The sequence below is a fragment of the Oncorhynchus keta genome, chromosome 29 (assembly GCF_023373465.1).
Source record: "Oncorhynchus keta strain PuntledgeMale-10-30-2019 chromosome 29, Oket_V2, whole genome shotgun sequence".
NCBI lineage: Eukaryota > Metazoa > Chordata > Actinopteri > Salmoniformes > Salmonidae > Oncorhynchus > Oncorhynchus keta.
The window spans coordinates 3,883,031-3,904,606 of record NC_068449.1 but is presented as its reverse complement, the minus strand read 5'-3'; the positions used below and the strand labels follow the sequence as shown (position 1 = coordinate 3,904,606).

At 42.4% G+C, this 21,576-nt stretch overlaps 1 protein-coding gene across 1 annotated transcript in view; it reads right to left on the bottom strand.

The window, feature by feature from the left end:
* The window catches only part of sh3yl1 (SH3 and SYLF domain containing 1), a 58,521-nt gene extending 37,614 nt beyond the window's left edge, over positions 1-20,907 (bottom strand). The window contains exon 1 of the mRNA XM_052485727.1: positions 20,770-20,907. Coding sequence (XP_052341687.1) covers position 20,770 — 1 coding nt within the window. The 5' untranslated portion in view covers positions 20,771-20,907. The remainder of the gene's footprint in view (positions 1-20,769) is intronic.
* Positions 20,908-21,576: the final 669 nt, after the last annotated feature.

Genomic DNA, 21,576 nt, shown 5'->3' with positions numbered 1-21,576 from the left:
CCTCCAACCCTGTTCCTGGAGAGTTATCCTGCTGTAGGTTCATACTCCAACCCTGCTCCTGGAGAGTTACCCTGCTGTAGGTTCATACTCCAACCCTGTTCCTGGAGAGTTATCCTGCTGTAGGTTCATACTCCAACCCTGTTCCTGGAGAGTTACCCTGCTGTAGGTTCATACTCCAACCCTGTTCCTGGAGAGTTACCCTGCTGTAGGTTCATACTCCAACCCTGTTCCTGGAGAGTTACCCTGCTGTAGGTTCATACTCCAACCCTGCTCCTGGAGAGTTACCCTGCTGTAGGTTCATACTCCAACCCTGTTCCTGGAGAGTTATCCTGCTGTAGGTTCATACTCCAACCCTGTTCCTGGAGAGTTACCCTGCTGTAGGTTCATACTCCAACCCTGTTCCTGGAGAGTTACCCTGCTGTAGGTTCATACTCCAACCCTGTTCCTGGAGAGTTACCCTGCTGTAGGTTCATACTCCAACCCTGCTCCTGGAGAGTTACCCTGCTGTAGGTTCATACTCCAACCCTGTTCCTGGAGAGTTATCCTGCTGTAGGTTCATACTCCAACCCTGTTCCTGGAGAGTTACCCTGCTGTAGGTTCATACTCCAACCCTGTTCCTGGAGAGTTACCCTGCTGTAGGTTCATACTCCAACCCTGCTCCTGGAGAGTTACCCTGCTGTAGGTTTAGACTCCAACCCTGTTCCTGGAGAGTTACCCTGCTGTAGGTTCATACTCCAACCCTGTTCCTGGAGAGTTACCCTGCTGTAGGTTCATACTCCAACCCTGTTCCTGGAGAGTAAACATACTGTAGGTTTAGACTCCAACCCTGTTCCTGGAGAGTTACCCTGCTGTAGGTTTAGACTCCAACCCTGTTCCTGGAGAGTTATCCTGCTGTAGGTTCATACTCCAACCCTGTTCCTGGAGAGTTACCCTGCTGTAGGTTCATACTCCAACCCTGTTCCTGGAGAGTTATCCTGCTGTAGGTTTAGACTCCAACCCTGTTCCTGGAGAGTTACCCTGCTGTAGGTTCATACTCCAACCCTGTTCCTGGAGTTATCCTGCTGTAGGTTTAGACTCCAACCCTGTTCCTGGAGTTTCCCTGCTGTAGGTTGTTTCACTCCAAGCCTAATCTAGTGCACTGGATTCAAATAATTAGCTGGTTGATAAGCTGAATACGGTTAGTTACAACTGTAATTAGAGAAAGAACAAAACAGGAGAGGCTGTCGAGGAAACAAGGTGTAAGAGCCTTGATCTAACCTGTCCAGGGTTATATTAGGTGTAATCTGGGAGCCACTCCCTGGCCTGGTGCAGACAAGATCAGAATTATTTCATATTGCTCTGAATCACCACATTAGCATGCTGCTCAATCACCCAATTCAATAGAAGGGGTGTGTGTGTGTGACAGTGTTCGCCTTAATGCAGTATCTCCGGTTTGCTAATACTGGTCATACCTGCCGTGTAGACAGACACATTCCGGCTTAATGACAAACTGCTAATAAAGATCAACACTTAACACACCCTATCCCCTCAAATAAAGTGGACACTTCTGATGACAGCTGGCGTGTTTACACTTCCAGGATCGAGGGGCGTTAGACCCTGGTGAGAACGACGTGCACGCAGATGAGCTTCCCGGAGACGGTTTTTGACTGGTTGTGTGCAAACCCACAGTTTCATCAGCTCTATGCCTGTGGACTTCCTGGACAGAATATACAGGTAACTGGTAAATACAACATGGTCCACCACAAGCCAGAACAGCTTCTATGCACCGTGGGCAAATATTATACTAGGGATGCACCGTTGAGAAATTTTTGGCCGATACCTTCCTTTCCAAAACAAACAGATACCTATATAAACCAGACTTTTAAACCGTACTAGTTCAATTAAATAGGTTACACACACAGTGGTCTAACGCACCGCATCTCAGTGCACGAGGCATCATTACAGTCCCTGGTTAAAATCCAGGCTGTATCACATCCGGCTGTGATTGAGAGTCCCATAGGGCGGCGCACAAATTGGCCGTCATTGTAAATAAGAATGTTCAACGGACTTGCCTAGTTAAATAAAGGTTACACACACACACACCAAAAAGTTATTGTTGGCATTTACATATGTCCCCATTACCAGTAAAACAGTCAAAACCTATTTCTTTCACTTATTTGCTGTACTGTTTTCATTGTTCAGTTAAATTCTCAACCAGGATTTCATCATGTCAAGCAGTGAAGTTTCAGCTGTCCGTGGCCTCTCTTCCTCAGTGTGGACTGTGACTGTGTCCATTTCCATCTCGAACAATGTTTGCATACATGAGCTAGATGGCTTTTTTTATGACCGGCAACTGTAGGTGCGTGAGACAACTTTACCAGCATCATAGCATACGTATCGATGAATCGTTGTGACATGAGATACGAGTGTAATCAATGTGTAACAACCATGTAAAAAATGTATGAATGAAATTGTGACGTGCAGTCATATTCAGGTCCTGATTGGTCAACAAGCTTATTTGACTCGTCAAATAGTGTTAATAATCCGAATGTTTGATTTGTTCGATAAAGTTCATCATTTATGTCCATATACCTCCTTTTGTAAGGGCGTTTGGTAAACAAATCCAAAAAGCGTGTGCAAGTCCAGTGGAAAGGTTGGACGAAAAGTCCAAAAAGTTATATTACTGGTCGTAGAAACATATCAAACAAAGGACAGAATCAATCTTTAGTATGTTTTTAACATAAATCTTCAATAATGTCCCAACTGGAGCATTCCATTGTCTGTAGAAATTCAATGGAACGTGAGGTAACTTTCACATGACCACGCGTCACAAGCTCTTGGCTGCAGGCAGACCTCCAACTCATTCAGCCCCCCTTCACAGTAGAAGCCTGAAACAACTTTCTAAAGACTGTTGACATCTAGTGGAAGCCTTAGAAAGTGCAACATGACCCAAATCCCACTATCTTCAATAGGGGCCGAGTTGAAAAACATAATTCAAACAGTTTTAGAAACTTCAGATTGTTTTCTATCCAATACTACTAATAACATGCATATATTAGCATCTGGGACTGAGTAGCTGGCAGTTTAATCTGGGCACGGTTTTCATCCAAAAGTGAAAATGCTGCCCCCTATCCCAATGAAGTTAAATAAAATTCACAGAACCGCTTGATGCAATTTCTGTGAGGCTCTCTTGTTCAGATATCAGTACATGCACTAGAGGCAGGGCATGAAAGGGATAACGAATCCAGTTGTTTGTGTCATCATTTCAGGAAAGTACCTGCATAATTGTGCAGCCAACTCACACAGGTGCTTCGCTATATCACAGTCGACATCGTCCATAAGCTTTGAGTTCATTTCAACTTTTTAATCATAGCCTCAAATTTGTCCCGCACATTGAATATACACTGCTCAAAAAAATAAAGAGAACACTTAAACACCACAATGTAACTCCAAGTCAATCACAGTTCTGTGAAATCAAACTGTCCACTTAGGAAGCAACACTGATTGACAATACATTTCACATGCTGTGCAAATGGAATAGACAACAGGTGGAAATTATAGGCAATTAGCAAGACACCCCCAATAAAGGAGTGGTTCTGCAGGTGGGGACCACAGAACCTCAGTTCCTATGCTTCCTGGCTGATGTGTTGGTCACTTTTGAATGCTGGCGGTGCTTTCACTCTAGTGGTAGCATGAGACGGAGTCTACAACCCACACAAGTGGCTCAGGTAGTGCAGCTCATCAATGCGAGCTGTGGCAAGAAGGTTTGCCGTGTCTGTCAGCGTAGTGTCCAGAGCATGGAGGCACTACCAGGATACAGGCCAGTACATCAGGAGACGTGGAGGAGGCCGTAGGACGGCAACAACCCAGCAGCAGGACCGCTACCTCCGCCTTTGTGCAAGGAGGAGCAGGAGGAGCACTGCCAGAGCCTTGCAAAATGACCTCCAGCAGGCCACAAATGTGCATGTATCTGATCAAACGGTCAGAAACAGACTCCATGAGGGGGGTATGAGGGCCCGGCGTCCACAGGTGGGGGTTGTGCTTACAGCCCAACACCGTACAGGACGTTTTTCATTTGCCAGAGAACACCAAGACTGGCCAATTCGCCACTGGCGCCCTGTGCTCTTCACAGATGAAAGCAGGTTCACACTGAGCACATGTGACGGACGTGACAGTCTGGAGACGCCGTGGAGAACGTTCTGCTGCCTGCAACATCCTCCAGCATGACCGGTTTGGGGTGGCATTTCTTTGGGGGGGCCGCACAGCCCTCCATGTGCTCGCCAGAGGTAGCCTGACTGCCATTAGGTACCGAGAGGAGATCCTCAAACCCCTTGTGAGACCATATGCTGGTGCGGTTGGCCCTGGGTTCCTCCTAAAGCAAGACAATGCTAGACCTCATGTGGCTGGAGTGTCAGCAGTTCCTGCAAGAGGAAGGCATTGATGCTATGGACTGGCCCGCCCGTTCCCCAGACCTGAATCCAATTGAGCACATCTGGGACATCATGTCTCTCTCCACCCACCAACGCCACGTTGCACCACAGACTGTCCAGGAGTTGGCGGATGCTTTAGTCCAGGTCTGGGAGGAGATCCCTCAGGAGACCATCCGCCACCTCATCAGGAGCATGCCCAGGCGTTGTAGTTAGGTCATACAGGCATGTGGAGGCCACACACACACACACACACACACACACACACACACACACCTGAGCCTCATTTTGACTTGTTTTAAGGACATTACATCAAAGTTAGATCAGCCTGTAGTGTGGTTTTCCACTTTAATTTAGAGTGTGACTCCAAATCCAGACCTCCATGGGTTGATACATTTGATTTCCATTGATAATTTGTGTGTCATTTTGTTGTCAGCACATTCAACTATGTAAAAATATATATATATTTAATAAGAATATTTCATTCATTCAGATCTAGAATGTGTTATTTTAGTGTTCCCTTTATTTTTTTGAGCAGTGTAGTTAGAGTCCCTGTAATCCTAGATTCAGATCATTCAGGTGAGAAAAAAACATCACCCCTATTTGCCAGTCATGTGAGAAACTAGTCATTATGCAAATCGGTCAGATGAGTGAAAATTATTTAATTAGTTTAAGAAAACTTTAAGCTCCTCTCTCAATGAAAAAACAACATGTCAATACTTTACCCCTTGATAACCAGCTTCTGTATAGGAATGCATGATATATATCGGAAGCGGACGATATTAGCTAAGATCGCCAACATTGGTATAGGCCCAATGTCTAGTCGAACGACAATGTGAAAAACAGATGTCAAAGCTGACGTACATAATGACGCCACGTAAAATGTTGCGCTACACGTGCAACACAGCATTCCTAACCTAGCCCACAATGTCTGCTGTGTGGATCGAGTAGTAAACAAGTCGAGCAGTCATTTGAATGAGCAAGAACATTTGAGTGAGACAAACTCAAAAGGCGAAATCCATTAAAACGTCAAGATAATAGAATTCACTGCCCTTGACAATCTCTGTCGTGGATGATGTTGGCTTTCGCGACTGCACGAGCACCAGTACACACTAACATTACCAGACGTTGCCCTACCGGAGTTACACAGGAATAACGTCACTGCTATTAGCTTCATGACATACTATGGAACGCCGTTTGGGTCTTTGCGTGTCAACAAAAAAGATACACATCAAATAACACTGACAATAACACTATTTGACTAGTTAAATAAGCTTTACATTTGACACATCAAATAAACAGTTCTATGACAGAATAGTGTGTGTTCTTAATGTGCACATGCAAGCCAAGAACCACCACAACTAATACCAGTAGCACTGTCAAAGCCGTAAATAAAAGTCTGCAAACAAGCAAACACCGGCCACAAACGATGTGTTTACAATACCACGTTGGTAATAAAAGCATCATTTGTTCGACCACAACTTCTGGGCTAGCAAGCTAGCTACCTACCTAGCTAGAACCAACACAACCAGCATGAAAAACAAATGACCAGTAGGAAACTGCAGTAATTTTCACTATTCTTAGCAATGATTTAGGAATCCTTGTGAGTATTAACTAGGTAGTCACTTGTTGTTAAATTTCAATAGGAGAACATCAGCTCATGAAAATAACAAGCTAGCCAGCTACTTAACCCTGTTGCCCAAAGCTAACGTTAGAAGCAGCCAGCTAGCTTCATCTGGCTAGTGAGGCTCGACCAGGCCGGGTTATGTGTTGTGAAGCTAGTCACAATAAGGAATTAGGCACAATAGTGGACTTTGCGGTTTGCCTTCAAAAATGTTGCAGAAGGTTACAATTGGTGGAATCATGACATATTTAGACTAGATAATGTTAAACAAGGTTGAAATGTGAAGCAAGGAAATGGGGTATCAGTCTACTCGGTGACACCCACAAACCACAACTGTGAAGAGTTTAAGCAAATATTTGCGTTGTAGCGCTTATCGCGGGACTGTGACTGGGGGGGGGGGGTGATTTAACACAGTCAGCCTATTGTGTGTATTGACGTTCATATTGCACTGTACAGCTTTACCTAAGGATTGGGGATCAATGAAATTGTGTAACAGTCTACTCAATACCCAAGATATATTTCACCCCCAACGTCCTCTTCAGAGTTATCAGACTCCAAACATCCACAGTATTGTTTTTCCTCAGGAATACTGTTCAATACACACGGGTTGACAATAAATGTGGCTCAATTCAAAGTTGTTTCAGAGTCCCGCAATAAGAGCTACAATGCTAATGTTCTCTGGGTGTCACGGAGTCGACTGATAACCCCCATGTCATTGATCCACCATCCATAGGTTAAGGCTGTACAGTGAAATAAGTACGCCACCAATGCAATTCCAAAGTCTAATACATCCAGTGTGATTTGAAGGCTAACCGCAAAGTCCACTATTGTGGCTAATCCTTATTGTGGCTAGCTTCACATAGATGGGGCAGACCATTAATCAAATAAGAACCGTCGTATAAACTAGAGTTATTTTAGATGACACCTAGCTATATAGTTAGCTAGCTAAGAATAGCTACGGAAACAGATTTAGTTTTTGGGGAAGAACATTGTTTGCATCCATCAGCTAGTTACCTTTTTTTTTAAATGTATGACCGGCACTGTAGGTGCGCGAGACAACTTTACCAGCATCACAGCATATATAGATGAATCGTTGTGACATTTGAAATTACAAGTGATCGTGTAATAACTACGTTAAAAAAAAATGTATGAATACGTTAAATTATTGTGACGTGCAGTCATATTCAGTTCCTGATTTGACCCAAACGGAGTTACATAGAAATCCTGGTTGAGAATGAAACGACTGAACAGAAAGAAAGAGGTTTTGGTTATGTTTTAATGGTAATGGGGACTTAAGTAAATGCCAACAAAATAAATGTTTGGTCTGTGTGTGTGTGTAACCTTTATTTAACTAGGCAAGTCAAAAAGGTTCTACAGCTGCAACATCGAGAGCATCCTGACCGGTTGCATCACTGCCTGGTACAGTAATTGCTTGGCCTCCGACCGCAAGGCACTACAGAGTATTAGTGCGCACCGCCCGGTACATCACTGGGGCAAAGCTGCCTGCCATCCAGGACCTCTACACCAGGCGGTGTCAGAGCAAGGCCCTGAAAATGGTCAAAGACCCCAGCCGCCCCAGTCATAGACTGTTCTCTCTACTACCGCATGGCAAACGGTACCGGAGTGCCAAGTCTAGGACAAAAAGGCTTCAACAGTTTTTACCCCACAAGCCATAAGACTCCTGAACATGAACCAAATGGTTTCCACAGACTATTTGCATTGTGTGCCACCCCCCCAAACCCTCTTTTACACTGTTGCTACTCTATCTTATATGCATAGTCACTTTAACTACACATTCATGTACATACTACCTCAATTGGCCCGACCAACCAGTGCTCCCTCACATTGGCTATCTGCATTGTGTCCCAACACCCGCCAACCCCTATTTTTCACTACTGCTACTCTCTGTTCATCATATATGCATCGTCACTTTAACCATATCTACATGTACATACTACCTCAATCAGCCTGACTAACTGGTGTCTGTTGAAAATAACAGTAGCAAGGCTATATACAGTCTTTTTACTGTTGTTTTATTTCTTTACTTACCAACACACACACACACACCATTGGTTAGAGCCTGTAAGTAAGCATTTCACGGTCTACACCCGTTTTATTCGGTTCAATACACTTTGAATTGATTTGTTGTCAGTTAAGAACAAATACTTATTTACAGCGACGGCCTAACCCAGACGGCCCTGCGCCAATTGTGTGCCGCCCTTTAGGAGACTCCCAATCCAAAGCTGGATGTGATAGAGCCTGGATTCGAACCAGGAACTATAGTGATGCAATTTTTTATCAAATCGGTATGGGGTTTTTGGCAAGGAAAATATCAGGTATTGGCCAAAAATGTCATATCGGTGTGTCACTACTTCTGTATGTTATAAAAGCGTACATATGGACTGTTTGAAAATGTGATAATTTTTTAAAACATTTTTAAATGTGAATCTCAATTTTATTTGGCGTACCCCCGACGGCATTGCGCGTACCCCAGTTTGGGAATACCTGCTCTAAAGTATGCAATAACTGATGATGCACTAGCCAATTTAGAAATAGCAAATTGGGCAATCTACTAATACAACTTTCAAGAGTCAGCTGACAGCAGGAAGCCCCCCACCCACCAGAGTCAGTTGAAAGCAGGACAGCCCTCCCCCCCACCAGATCCAGTTGAAAGCAGGACAGCCCCCCCCACCAGAGCCAGTTAATATAATAAATAATAATATATGCCATTTCGCAGACGCTTTTATCCAAAGCGACTTACAGTCATGTGTGCATACATTCTACGTATGGGTGGTCCCGGGAATCGAACCCACTACCCTGGCGTTACAAGCGCCATGCTCTACCAACTGAGCTACAGAACCACAGTTGAAAGCAGGACAGCCCCCCCAATATCAGTTGGTGAGTGCAGAGTGAACGAGGAATCCATCATGTGATGTCTTTCAAGAACAGCTCATTCACATGTCCCCGAGCACACACACACACACACACACACACACACACACACACACACACACACACACACACACACACACACAACCTTGGAGGGTCAGGGATATCCGTAGGCTGGGTAAGGAATGTTCATGTGGGTATAAATTAGTACATTGTGGATGTACTTAAATACAATGTGCCATGAAGCAGCTCAGCCTAATAGACCAGCATCCCACAGGACACACAGGTGTGTTCACAGATGCCACCGATACCATCTGCTGTCCAGGACTGTTTAATGTGTCACCCGTGGTTAATGTCAGAAAAACATACAAGACTGGTGTTTCAGTCAGGCAGAGCTGTGGACACCTCTCAGTGCTGACGAAGGACCCCCCCTCCCACTTGGCTATCCCATGGCCCCAACATCAGCAGACTACCTACCCCCCTCTCTCTCTTTCTCTCCGGGCACAGTGCTGTGTGGTGTTACAGCAGGAGGCCCTGGGCTGCACACATGCACAAGCGCACACGCGTGTGTGTGACCAAATGAGCACAAAACATTCAAAATGAACTCTGTGGATCATGGGTTTAGTTTGTGACACTGAACTTGTTGTCTGGTATATTTAAAAAATAAATAAATAAAAACAATACATTCCTATCTGGGTCACTGAATGTCTATAAGACACATGTGACTGATTATGTTAGTGATTCCAGGGGTGGCCAAACCTGTGCTCCCGAAGAGCTTCGGGAAAAGCTAGAGGGTCTTTCAGGGTACATTGAGTCATTTAGCAGACGCTCTGATCCAGAAGAGACTTACAGTTAAGCGCATATATGAACATCTTTTTTTCCCCCCATACTGGGAATTGAAAAATAAAAAAGGACAATGTAGGATTTTATTTCAATAATCAAAAATTGAAAATAAAAAGAGTTGAAAATAAAGTGAAGGGAAAACTTCCTAGGTTTTGGCCTTTCTGGGAGTTTTTCCTAGCCACCGTGCTTCTACACCTGCATTGCTTGCTGTTTGGGGTTTTAGTCTGGGTTTCTGTACAGCACTTTGAGATATCAGCTGATGTACGAAGGGCCATATAAATAAATTTGATTTGATTTTGATTTTGATTTGAAAACCAGAACAGAAGCCTATTGTTTGAGAAATATATTCTGTGTGATTGTGAGCCGCTGTACAAATGAGAAGGTCACAAGATGGGATTACAAAAAATGTATATATATATATATTTTTTTTAAATGGCACATCAAGGTCATTGTATTGTTCAGATGGGTTAAATGGAAAAGTGGAATACGGACACTGACTGTCTATAACCTACCACACACACACACACACACACACACACACACTTCTGCAGCAGGGTTGGAAACTTCCCGGTAATTTACCAAGGAAAGTAACACCCTGGAATTTGGGGAATTTTGCTTAGTTTATAACTTTAAAAAAAAAATAATAATTAACAGTGAACCATTTTTTTGTGATATACAAATAAAGCAATTCTAGGTCTTGTGACATATTTTGGTTAAACTATCCCCCAATTCAATGGAATTGCAACCCTCTGCATGCACAGTGCATTCCTTCCATCACATGTACAGCTGATTCACAAGCTCTTGCATAGTAATGAGATGCTATTGAGCCCACATTACTACACTGTCTGAGCCCAGGACTACATGCTTTCTGCTAAGTTTTCAGTACAATACTGGGTGGGGTGAATAGATTTTATATGACGAAGTCAGCAACAAACAAAAAGAAACGTCTATTTTTCAGGACCCTGTCTTTCAAAGATAATTTGTAAAAAAGAATAACTTCACAGATCTTAATTTTAAAAAGGGTTTAAACACCATTTCCCATGCTTGTTAAATGAACCATAAACAATTAATGATCATGCACCTGTGGAACGGTCATCAGAAGGTTTTTTTTGACTCAATGGAGGAACGTCGTCAGAAATGCTGATGAATGTCTTGCTCGAGCTGTGTATGCAACTGGTTCACCTCTGATGCTCACAAGCAATGTGTATTGGAAGAGATTTCTGAATGTTCTTTGCCCAGCATTCACCCCTCCAACCAGACATGCTTTATCTACTCATTTGCTGGATGCAGAGTTCAGAGTTCAAGTGAAGGTCAAGCAAATCCTAGAGAAAGCAGACTATCGGATGCAAGTCTCTGCAGCGTTCAGCCATAAAAGCATTAGTGAGGTCGGGAATGGATGTTGGGAACTGAGGCCTGGATCGCAGTCGGCGTTCCAATTCATCCCAAAGGTGTTTGATGGGGTTGAGGTCAGGGCTCTGTGCAGGCCAGTCAGTCTTCACACCGATCTCGACAAACCACTACTTCATTGACCTCGCTAAGTGCACAAGGGCATTAGCATGCTGAAAACAGTAAAGGGCCTTCCGCAAACCGTTGCCACAAAGTTGAAAGCACAAAAACATCCAGTAGCGTTAGGTTTCACTTCACTGGAACTAAGGGGCCATTGTACCATGAAAAACAGCCCCATACCATTATTCCTCCTCCACCAAACTGTATAGTCGGTACTATGCATTCAGGCAGGTAGCGTTCTCCTGGCTTCCACCAAACCCAGATTAGTTCATCGGACTGCCAGATGGTGAAGCGTGAATCATCACTACAGAGAAGGCGTAATTTGGCTTTTTAATGGCGGTTATGGGGAAGTGTCTTCTTCCTTGCTGAGCTGTCTTTCAGGTTATGTCGATATAGAACTTGTTTTACTGTGGATGTAGATAGTTTTGTGCCCGTTTCCTCCAGCATCTTCACAAGGTCCTTTGCTGTTGTACTGGGATTGATTTGCACTTTTCGCACTGAAGTATGTTCATCTCTAGGAGACAGAACGCGTATCCTTCCTGAGCGGTATGACGGCTGCATGGGCCCATGGTGTTTATACTTGCGTACTACTGTTTGTACAGATGAACGTGGTACCTTCAGGGATTTGGAAATTGCTCCCAAGGATGAACCAGACTTGTGGTCTACAATTTAAAAAAAAAACAAGTTAATGACTCCAACCTAAGTGTATGTAAACTTCTGACAACTGTATATATTAAAACATGTTTTTTTTCCTTTAATAGCCTCAAAAAAAATTTATTGATGATCTTTTTGTCCATTTGTTAAATTTTAAATGTTTTGTATTATATTATTTTGAAAGAAATCCTTACAGTAATTGTCATTGAGGGTGAGAGGTTCTCTTTCCCCATCTGCTTAACATATTTAGCTTCCACTTTCAGCTAATTATTTTTGGTTGCATTACCGTGTGGGAGATTCAGGAAGAATTGTGCATTTTTCACCACACACACACACACACACACACACACACACACACACACATACATTTCATCCAGTTAGCTTTATCTCTGTAGAACTGTTTTTATTGCCATCTACAGTGCCTTGCGAACGTATTCGGCCCCCTTGAACTTTGCGACCTTTTCCCACATTTCAGGCTTCAAACATAAAGACATAAAACTGTATTTTTTTGTGAAGAATCAACAACAAGTGGGACACAATCATGATGACAGAAAAGGAGCAGTATTATGACAACCAATGAGCTCTCCAAACAGGTCAGGGACAAAGTTGTGGAGAAGTACAGCTCAGGGTTTGGTTATAAAAAATTATATATATATATATATATATATATATATATATATCTTAAACTTTGAACATCCCACGGAGCACAAAAAAATGGAAAGGCCCCACAAACCTGCCAAGAGGGTCGCCCACCAACACACACAGACCCGGCAAGGAGGGCATTAATAAGAGGCAACAAAGAGACCCTTGAAGGAGCTACAAACCTCCAGAGTGGAGTATCTATCCATAAGACCACTAAGCCGTACACTCCAGAGCTGGGCTTTACGGAAGAGTGGCCAGAAAATTTAAAAAAGCAAACATGTTTGGTGTTCGCCAAAAGGCATGTGGGAGACTTCCAAACATATGGAACAAGGTACTATGGTTGGATGAAACTGAAATTGAGCTTTTTGGCCATCAAGGGAAACACTATGTCTGACGCAAACCCAACACCTCCCATCGCCTCGAGAACACCATCCAATGTTTTTCCATCAGCAGGGACTGGGAAACTGGTAGGAATTGAAGGAACGATGGATGGTGCTAAATACAGGGATATTCTTGAGGGAAACCGGTTTCAGTCTTCCAGAGATTTGAGACTGGGACGGAGGTTCACCTTCCAGCAGGACAATGACCCTAAGCATAATGCTAAAGCAAACACTCAAGTGATTTAAGGGGAAACATTTAAATGTCTTGGAATGGACTAGTCAAAGCCCAGACCTCAATCCAATTGAGAATCTGTGGTATGACTTAAAGATGGCTGTACACCAGTGGAACCCATCCAACTTGAAGGAGCTGGAACAGTTCTGCCTTTAAGAATGGGCAAAAAGCCCAGTGACTAGATGTGCCAAGCTTATAGAGACATACCCCTAAGACACTTGCAGCTGGAATAGCTGCAAAAGGCGGCCCTACAAAGCATTGACTTCGGTGGGGGGTGAATAGTTAAACACGCTCATGTTTTGTGTGTGTCTTATTTCTTGTTTGCTTCACAATGAAAAATATGCTGCATCTTCAAAGTGGTAGGTATGTTGTGTATATCAAATGATACAACCCCCCCCCATAAAATATATATTTTAATTCCAGGTTGGAAGACAAAATAGGAAAAAAAAATGCCAAGGTGGTGAATACTTTCACAAGCCACTGTAGGTTCAGAACATTTGTGGAACAGCACAGTTCAAAATATAGCAATATCAAACTGGATGGTCTCCAGAAATAGATGGGAGGAGTTGAGGATGAAAAAAAAAAGTTAAAAAAATTGTAAAATACATTGTGTCTGTAAAATGTATACAGTATGTATATGCAGGAAGTAGAAGCCTAAGAGTTGTTGTCCATTAGTTTACTCCAATTAGTGGAGGATAGGGAAAAATATATTTACATTGAAGCTTCCATCAATCTGCAATATTAAAAGCTGATCTACCTCCTAAAGATGGTTTTGTCGTCAACACACACACAGCGTTTTGTTTTCTCATAAGGTGAAATTGAGCAAACGGTGTAGAATTTTAGCAACCAGACACAATATATTAAGGTAATCTGTATCAGAGTCATAAAAGCTGACTGTACTTCAACCAGATAAAAAGGCCAAATCCCATCAGAAACATGAGTCATTTTTCACAGCTTTACATGTCGCTTAAAACCTGTCAAACTGATATTAGAACATTTTGCAACGAAAACTCCTTCCCGTTTGTGTAATTTTCTCCCTGATCCCTAAACATCTTTGCTGCGTGCCAGAAGCAGATGAGAGAACTTTACGGATGTCATTGGCAACTTGATTGAACGCTTAAATCTGTCAATGTACAACATATTTTCTGGTTTATTTTAGTCTTCTAGTATGGCAACAAGTCATGACAGACTCTGCCAAGTCCCAACAACCAGATGTTCCGGTTTTTTCAGGGGAAATGGAAAGAGTTCCTGTGACAGGACTTTTGGACGTTAACAGGGCGACATGCCATCTGAACGCCTCCTCCACATTTACTCTGTCATGAGCCTCGCAAGTTCTTTTCTCTTCTTGTCAAGACCAGTATGTAGATGATCTAGTTTCGGGTGTTTCTTTCACTGCTACGTCACAGAAGAGAAGCGGCATACATCTAATAAGAGAAAAGTTGACTAACACAAACCCTACCAAAATGTCAGAGGTTATCGGAAGAAACTGGGCCCATCGTACAGGGAGCCTCCAGAAGTATTGGGAAATGATACAATGACTATTAACAAAGAAGTGAAAGCACAGGCCTTCATTTGAGGGTATTTTCATCCATATCAGGTGAACTGTTAAGAAATCACAACACTTTATACACATAGCAGAACCCCCCATTTTAGGGAACTTAAAAGTATTGGGACAAATTCACTGATTCACTATTAAAAGTAGTAAAAAAAAATAAAAGTTTAGTACTTGGTCCCATATTCATAGCACGCAATGACTACATCAAGTTTGTGACTCTACAAACCTGTTGGATGCATTTGCTGTTTGTTTTGGTTGTGTTTCATGTTATTTTGTGCCCAATAGAAATGAATGGTAAATAATATATGGTGTCATTTTGGAGTCACTTTTAATTGTAAATAAAAATGGTTCTAAGCACTTCTAGATTAAATGTGGATGCTACCATGGTTACGGATAGTTACTGAATTAATTCGTTAATGATGAGTAACAAAGTTAGACGCACAAATATAACTGTCCCAAAACTGAGCACACAGTAAATTAGGCTTAAAAAAATAAGGCACTGCCTGTACAGCTCTTTGTACATTAGCAGGTCAGGCCTCAGATGTTCAGTTTATTACATGTAGTTAGGCAGTTTCAGGTGAACAAACAGCTGACCCGCTCATCACTAACACATGCATGTCTAGCAGATCCATTAGTAACTAATGAGAACATCAGGCCTCAACAGGAGGCCGTCAAATCACCACCACGCTAATGAACGCAGACACTAATGACTATCCGATTACTGCTAATACCCAGTTAACACACGGCTAATGAACGTTCAGAGAGAGCGAGAGAACTAATTAATGAAAAAAAAATAAATCCAGAGGGTTTTTGAATGAGCTGGTTAATTAGTGATAATTAATAATAAGCAGTCTGAATGAAGACCTGGGCTGGAGACTGGAGACTGTGGCCTAGGTAAGATCACATCAACTACAGTATTTACTTTATTTTACCTTTAGGCAAGTCAGTTAAGAACAAATTGCCCCTTGTTCAGGGGCAGAATGACAAATTTGTACTTTGTCAGCTCGGGGGTTTGAACTTGCAACCTTCCGGTTACTAGTCCAACGCTCTAACCACTAGGCTACCCTGCCGCTCCAGTACTGTTACACACATTCATTTAACCTGACCATGTCACAGAAGCTACGGGTGTGTGTTATCCTGGGGACTGTCAGAGATACACACATACGGACAATTTCCATCTAAACAAGCAACATGTGAAGTTCATAGAAGCATGTCAAAAATTGGGGAAAAAAGAAAGTTAAGAATTCATATGAGAAATTAAGCTACATTTGTTTTGTAACCATTTTCCATCCCAACCATGTGGAATGGAGAAAAAGCTTTGATTTCTGATCAGATGGAAAAGTCTTCATACCTCTTGACATTCTTACATTACAACTTATTCTAAAAAATAAAATCAAAGTTGTATATATATTTTGTTCTCACGCGAATGACACACCATGACGACGAAGCAAACTTTTTTTCTTTTTTCGAAATTCTTGATCATTTATTAAGATATGTAAATGTGATATTTATGTAAGTATTCAGACCCTTTTACTCAGGACTTTGTTGAAGCACCTTTGGCAGTGATTACAACCTTGACTCCTCTTGGGTTTGATGCAACAAGCTTGGTACACCTGTATTTGGGGAGATTTTCCCATTCTCTGCAGATCCTCTCAAGCTCTGTCAGGTTGGATGGGGAGAGTTGCAGCATAGCTATTTTCAGGTCTCGCCAGAGATATTTGATAGAGTTCAAATCCAGGCTCTGGCTGAGCTACACAAGGACATTCAGAGAATAGTCTCGAAGCCACTCCTGCGTGGGTCTTGGCTATGTGCTTAGGGTCGATGTCCTGTTGGAAGGTGAACCTTTGCCCCAGTCTGAATTTCTGAGCGCTCGAGCAGGTATTCATCAAGGATCTCTGTACTTTGTTCAGTTCATCTTTGCCTCGATCCTGACTAGTCTCCGCCACTGAAAAACATCCCCAAAGCATGAGGCTGCCACCACCATGCTTCACCGTAGGGATGTTTCCACCACTATGCTTCACCGTAGGGATGTTCCCAGGTTTCGGCAAACTACAAGCGGGCTGGCAAGTGCCTTTTACTGAGGGTAGCCTTCAGTCTGGCCACTCTACCATAAAGGCCTGATTGGTGGACTTCTGCAGAGATGGTTCTCCCATGTCCACAGAGGAACTCTGGAGCTCTTCAGAGTGACCATCAGGTTCTTAGTCAAGGTTCTTGGTCACCTCCCTGACCAAGGCCCTTCTCCCCAGATTGGTTGGACGTCCTTCAATGGTGCATAAATGTTTTGGTACCCTTCCCCAGATCTGGACCTCGACACAATCTTATCTCGGAGCTCTAGGATCAATTCCTTCACCTCATGGCTTAGTTTTTTCTCTGACATACACGGCCAACTGTGGGACATCAGACAGGTGTGTGCCTTTCCAAATCATATCCTATCAAGTTGTAGAAATATCTCAAGGAAGATCAATGGAAACAGGAAGCACCGGCGCTCAATTTCATTTACTTGGAGGAATAATCTTGAAGATATTTTCTCATTTCTCTCCCTCATGATGATGAAGTTGACAGAAGTAACAAATAAAAAAGTAGACCTTAAGTATATAAAAATAAATAAAGTAAATAACCTTAATCCGAATTACTTTCTGTTTAATGTTATCAAGTTTCTGAATTATTAATTGAATAAAAACTCAATTATGTTACCAAATCAAATGGAATTACCGACATTGAAATTTGCTACAATGGGAAAACCACAGCTGGGTCACCTGCTACTGTCACACTTATATTCAGCTTATAACCGTTTTTCCTTCCATCTGGTAGTCAAAGCGAGCCTCTCGATCCCTCCAAGCATCCTAAACCACTGAGCACAAACCCACACCGGAATACCATATATTTCACAAGTTTGGACAGTAAAGAAAAGTAGAATACACCAGATTATTAAAAAAAAGGTACTAAACTCGAATGTCCAAACTTGTGAAACAGACATCTATGATTGTTTCAGACTTGGTCTAGAGTAGACTAACCATATGTAGTCTTGTTTGGGGACAGAAGAAGACATAATAATAATGATGCATTTCTCTATAGTACAGATCAGGGACCCATTATGTAATTCTGTGGTCACCAACCTTTGAGTCGAATACAAACAGGTATAGACTTTAATGGGGAATGCTTACTTACAAGCCTTTAATTAACCTACAATGCAGCTAAGAAAATATTTACTAAATAAACTAAATGTAAAAAGTACTTTAATTTAAACGGAAAGTAACAATTGTGAGGCTATATACAGGGGGTACCGGTCAATGTGGAGGCTATATACAGGGGGTACCGGTCAATGTGGAGGCTATATACAGGGGGTACCGGTCAATGTGTGGGGCACAGGTTAGTCGAGGTAATTTGTACATGTAGGTAAGAGTAAAGTGACTATGCAAAGATAATAAATAGTGAGTAGCAGTAGTGTAAAATCAAAGGGGGGGGGGGGCTCAATGCAAATAGCCCGGGTGGCCATGTGATTAATTGTTCAGCAGTCCTATGGCTTGGGGGTAGAGGCTGTTAAGGAGCTTTATGGACTGAGACTTGGCAGTCCGGTTCCGCTTGCGTCTATGACTTGGGTGACTGGAGTCGGATCATTTTTTTGGGCCTTCCTCTGACACGCCTAGTATATAGGTCCTGGATGGTAGGAAGTTATGTACTGGGCTGTACGCACTACCCTCTGTAGTGCCGTAAGGTCAGATGCCGAGCAATTGCCATACCAGGCAGTGATGCAACTGTTTAGGATGCGATCGATGATGCAGCTGTAGAACTTTGATGATCTGGGGACCCATGAAAATACCTTTGTCTCCTGAGAGGAATTAAGACAATCCATCTTCAAAATTCTCTTGGTGTGTTTGGACCATGATATATTTTGTTGGTGATGTGGACATCAAGGAACTTAAAAAAAAACTTTCGACCTGCTCCACTACAGCTCGTTGATGTGAAAGGAGGCATGTTTGGTCCTTCGTTTCCTGTCGTCCACAATCATTTCCTTTTGTCTTTCTCACGTTGAGAGGTTGTTGTCCTGGCACCACACTGCCAGGTATCTGACCCATCTATAGGCTGTCTCGTCATTGTCGGTGATCAGGCCTACCACTGTTGTGTCGTCAGCAAAGTTAACGATGGAGTCGTGCTTGGCCATGCAGTCATGGGTTTAACAGGGAGTACAGCAGGGGACTAAGCACGCACGCCTGAGGGGCCACAGTGTTGAGGATCAGCTAGATGTTGCTGGGGGGGGGGTACAGCATTTCCTTCACATGCATCACTTTAGACAAGTGTGTCTGGGTAAGAATCTAATAATTATAACATATTTACACCTGGACATTTTAAATATTCCTACTATGCCAGTAACCATTTCACTGTACCGTTTACACCTTCTGTGTCCTCCGCAATGTGATGAATAAACATACATACGATGTGTGTTTACCAGAGACAGTAATGTGAACAACAACATGACCTGCACCAAAGTCAGATTAGGATGGAGGCCAAGGACTCGATAAACATTTATTTTTTTACCTGGAGATTTTCCTTATTGTAAGCTACTACTTTTAGTTTTGAAAATGTTGATTGTTTTGAACATGGCCCATACATGTGAATTCTTAAAGAGATGAGTGGGGCTTAAGAGGGTGTGAACCACACTGCATGGGTGTGGACAAAGAAGAGCTCTCCAGTAGGTGTACCAAAAAACATTCACGGGCCATTTTCTTAAAAGTGGGGTTACAGGTTTATCAACTTTCAAAGCAGAATTGCTTTCCCACTGTTCCTCAAAAACAGTGTATGACATACCATTGTATTTATTATAGCAGTGAGTTTTTACTCTTATTAACATATTTTCCTCTATGAACAAGTCTTGTAAATTGAAAAATTATTTTTTTTACAGCTTATTAGCGTAAATTACACCTAATATGTTCCCCCTGTTGATGATGCTCATTTTATTTATATATATATATATATATATAAATAAAGATTGAACTAAAAGATTACATGTAACAAAAATGATACGAAATTATGTGAAATTGAATGAAAAAACATGATGCTAATATGATGTACAATACTCCATTATGTTTCTATATGATAACAATAGCATAATATATTTAATATGCCATATACTATTTTTAACAGTTTCATTAATTCTAATTAACTTAAGTCATTATGACACACCCCTCGCTATTGTCATTGGTTACACTAATTGCACTGTTTGTCTACATAACCTGGTTCATCACATTACCCTGAGGAAGGCACAGTGATGCCGAAACAATGGTAAAGACCCATTAAATTGCTGGGAGATTACACATGGAGTGTGCGACTTTATTTTGATAGTTTATTCTTTACAACACAGCAACACCACCACCACTTCAAATGTAGCTTCATAAAGACCAAAATGAGGTGGTCGGTCACATTTGATTATTTCTATCAGATCAACACACATTTTTCATGCAAATCAAACGTTGTAAAAGTAGGCCAGACAGACCTGTTTAGCATCTTAGCATGTTTCTATGACAAACAATGCTACAGTTATTGCAAACAAGTTATTTAAATTAAGTTCTATATGATCCGATTATTTCTCTCCAATCAACACAAGAACATATGCAAATCAAAGGTTGAACAAGTAGGCTAGAAATGTTTTGACAAAGTACTACTTGTTTTGACGTTCATGGCAATCAATACAAACGTTATGACAAGAGATTGAATAATGTCTGATATAAAACCTACTGCGGTGAATAAAATACCTCAACGTGTTCGCTTATCACGTGACTTTCCTGTTCCTCTCCTGTTTTATCTAACAGATTATGTTCATATTTCATATTATTCTCAACAAAAGAGAGAAAAGCCGTCATAGCCAAACTAGTTAAAACTTTCATCGTTGTTTGGCCAAACTGACCGTCATTCTGTCTCTCCCACAGACAACGACGAGAGGGAGGCAGTATAAGTCCGGAAACACAGTTGCTACAGCATACCAACCCCACGAAACACATTTAATGAGCTATAACTAGGTATATAAAAAATGGGATACTTACTTTTATCACCTGTGACTTGTTTCGCTTCAGTTCGTCAGTTAGTTTGTTAGACTTCTACCATAGTCACCTGCGGCAGGTAAGTAATAAAATAGTGTCCTTTACACACCTGTTCCCCTGGCAGTCTCGTGTGCTGCCAGAAAGACCTCGTCTCAATTTAATTACACTCATACACATCAAATGGTCACATGAACAATCAAACGGAAACATATGGAACTATGAATTCCCATTATATGGAAAAGGTAAGACAAATTAGGGATGCGTGTCATCTATAGACTGTTTTCGACCGTTTTAATAACTTTACAGACAGGCAGCGTCTGGACAGCCGGATAAGGGAATGTGACGCCTATGCCATCAACATCAGGACCTGCTTGCGCGCTCACGTGTGTTGTAACTGCAGTGCGCGTACCGGCAGACATAAGTATATACAGGTAGGCCTACCATTAGCAAAGTGTTGTTGGCCAATGCGTTGTCATTCTTTGAGGAATCATTCCCTGAATCTGTCACTACAGGAAAAGCCACTCTCTGTAAACAGGATTCTAAATAATTACAAGTCTCTCTGGGGCGGGGTGGCAGGTAGCCTAGTGGTTAGAGTGGAGGTGCGGCAGGTAGCCTAGTGGTTAAAGTGGAGGGGCGGCAGGTAGCCTAGTGGTTAGAGTGGAGGGGCGGCAGGTAGCCTAGTGGTTAGAGTGGAGGGCGGCAGGTAGCCTAGTGGTTAGAGTGGAGGGGCGGCAGGTAGCCTAGTGGTTAGAGTGGAGGTGCGGCAGGTAGCCTAGTGCTTAGAGTGGAGGGGCGGCAGGTAGCCTAGTG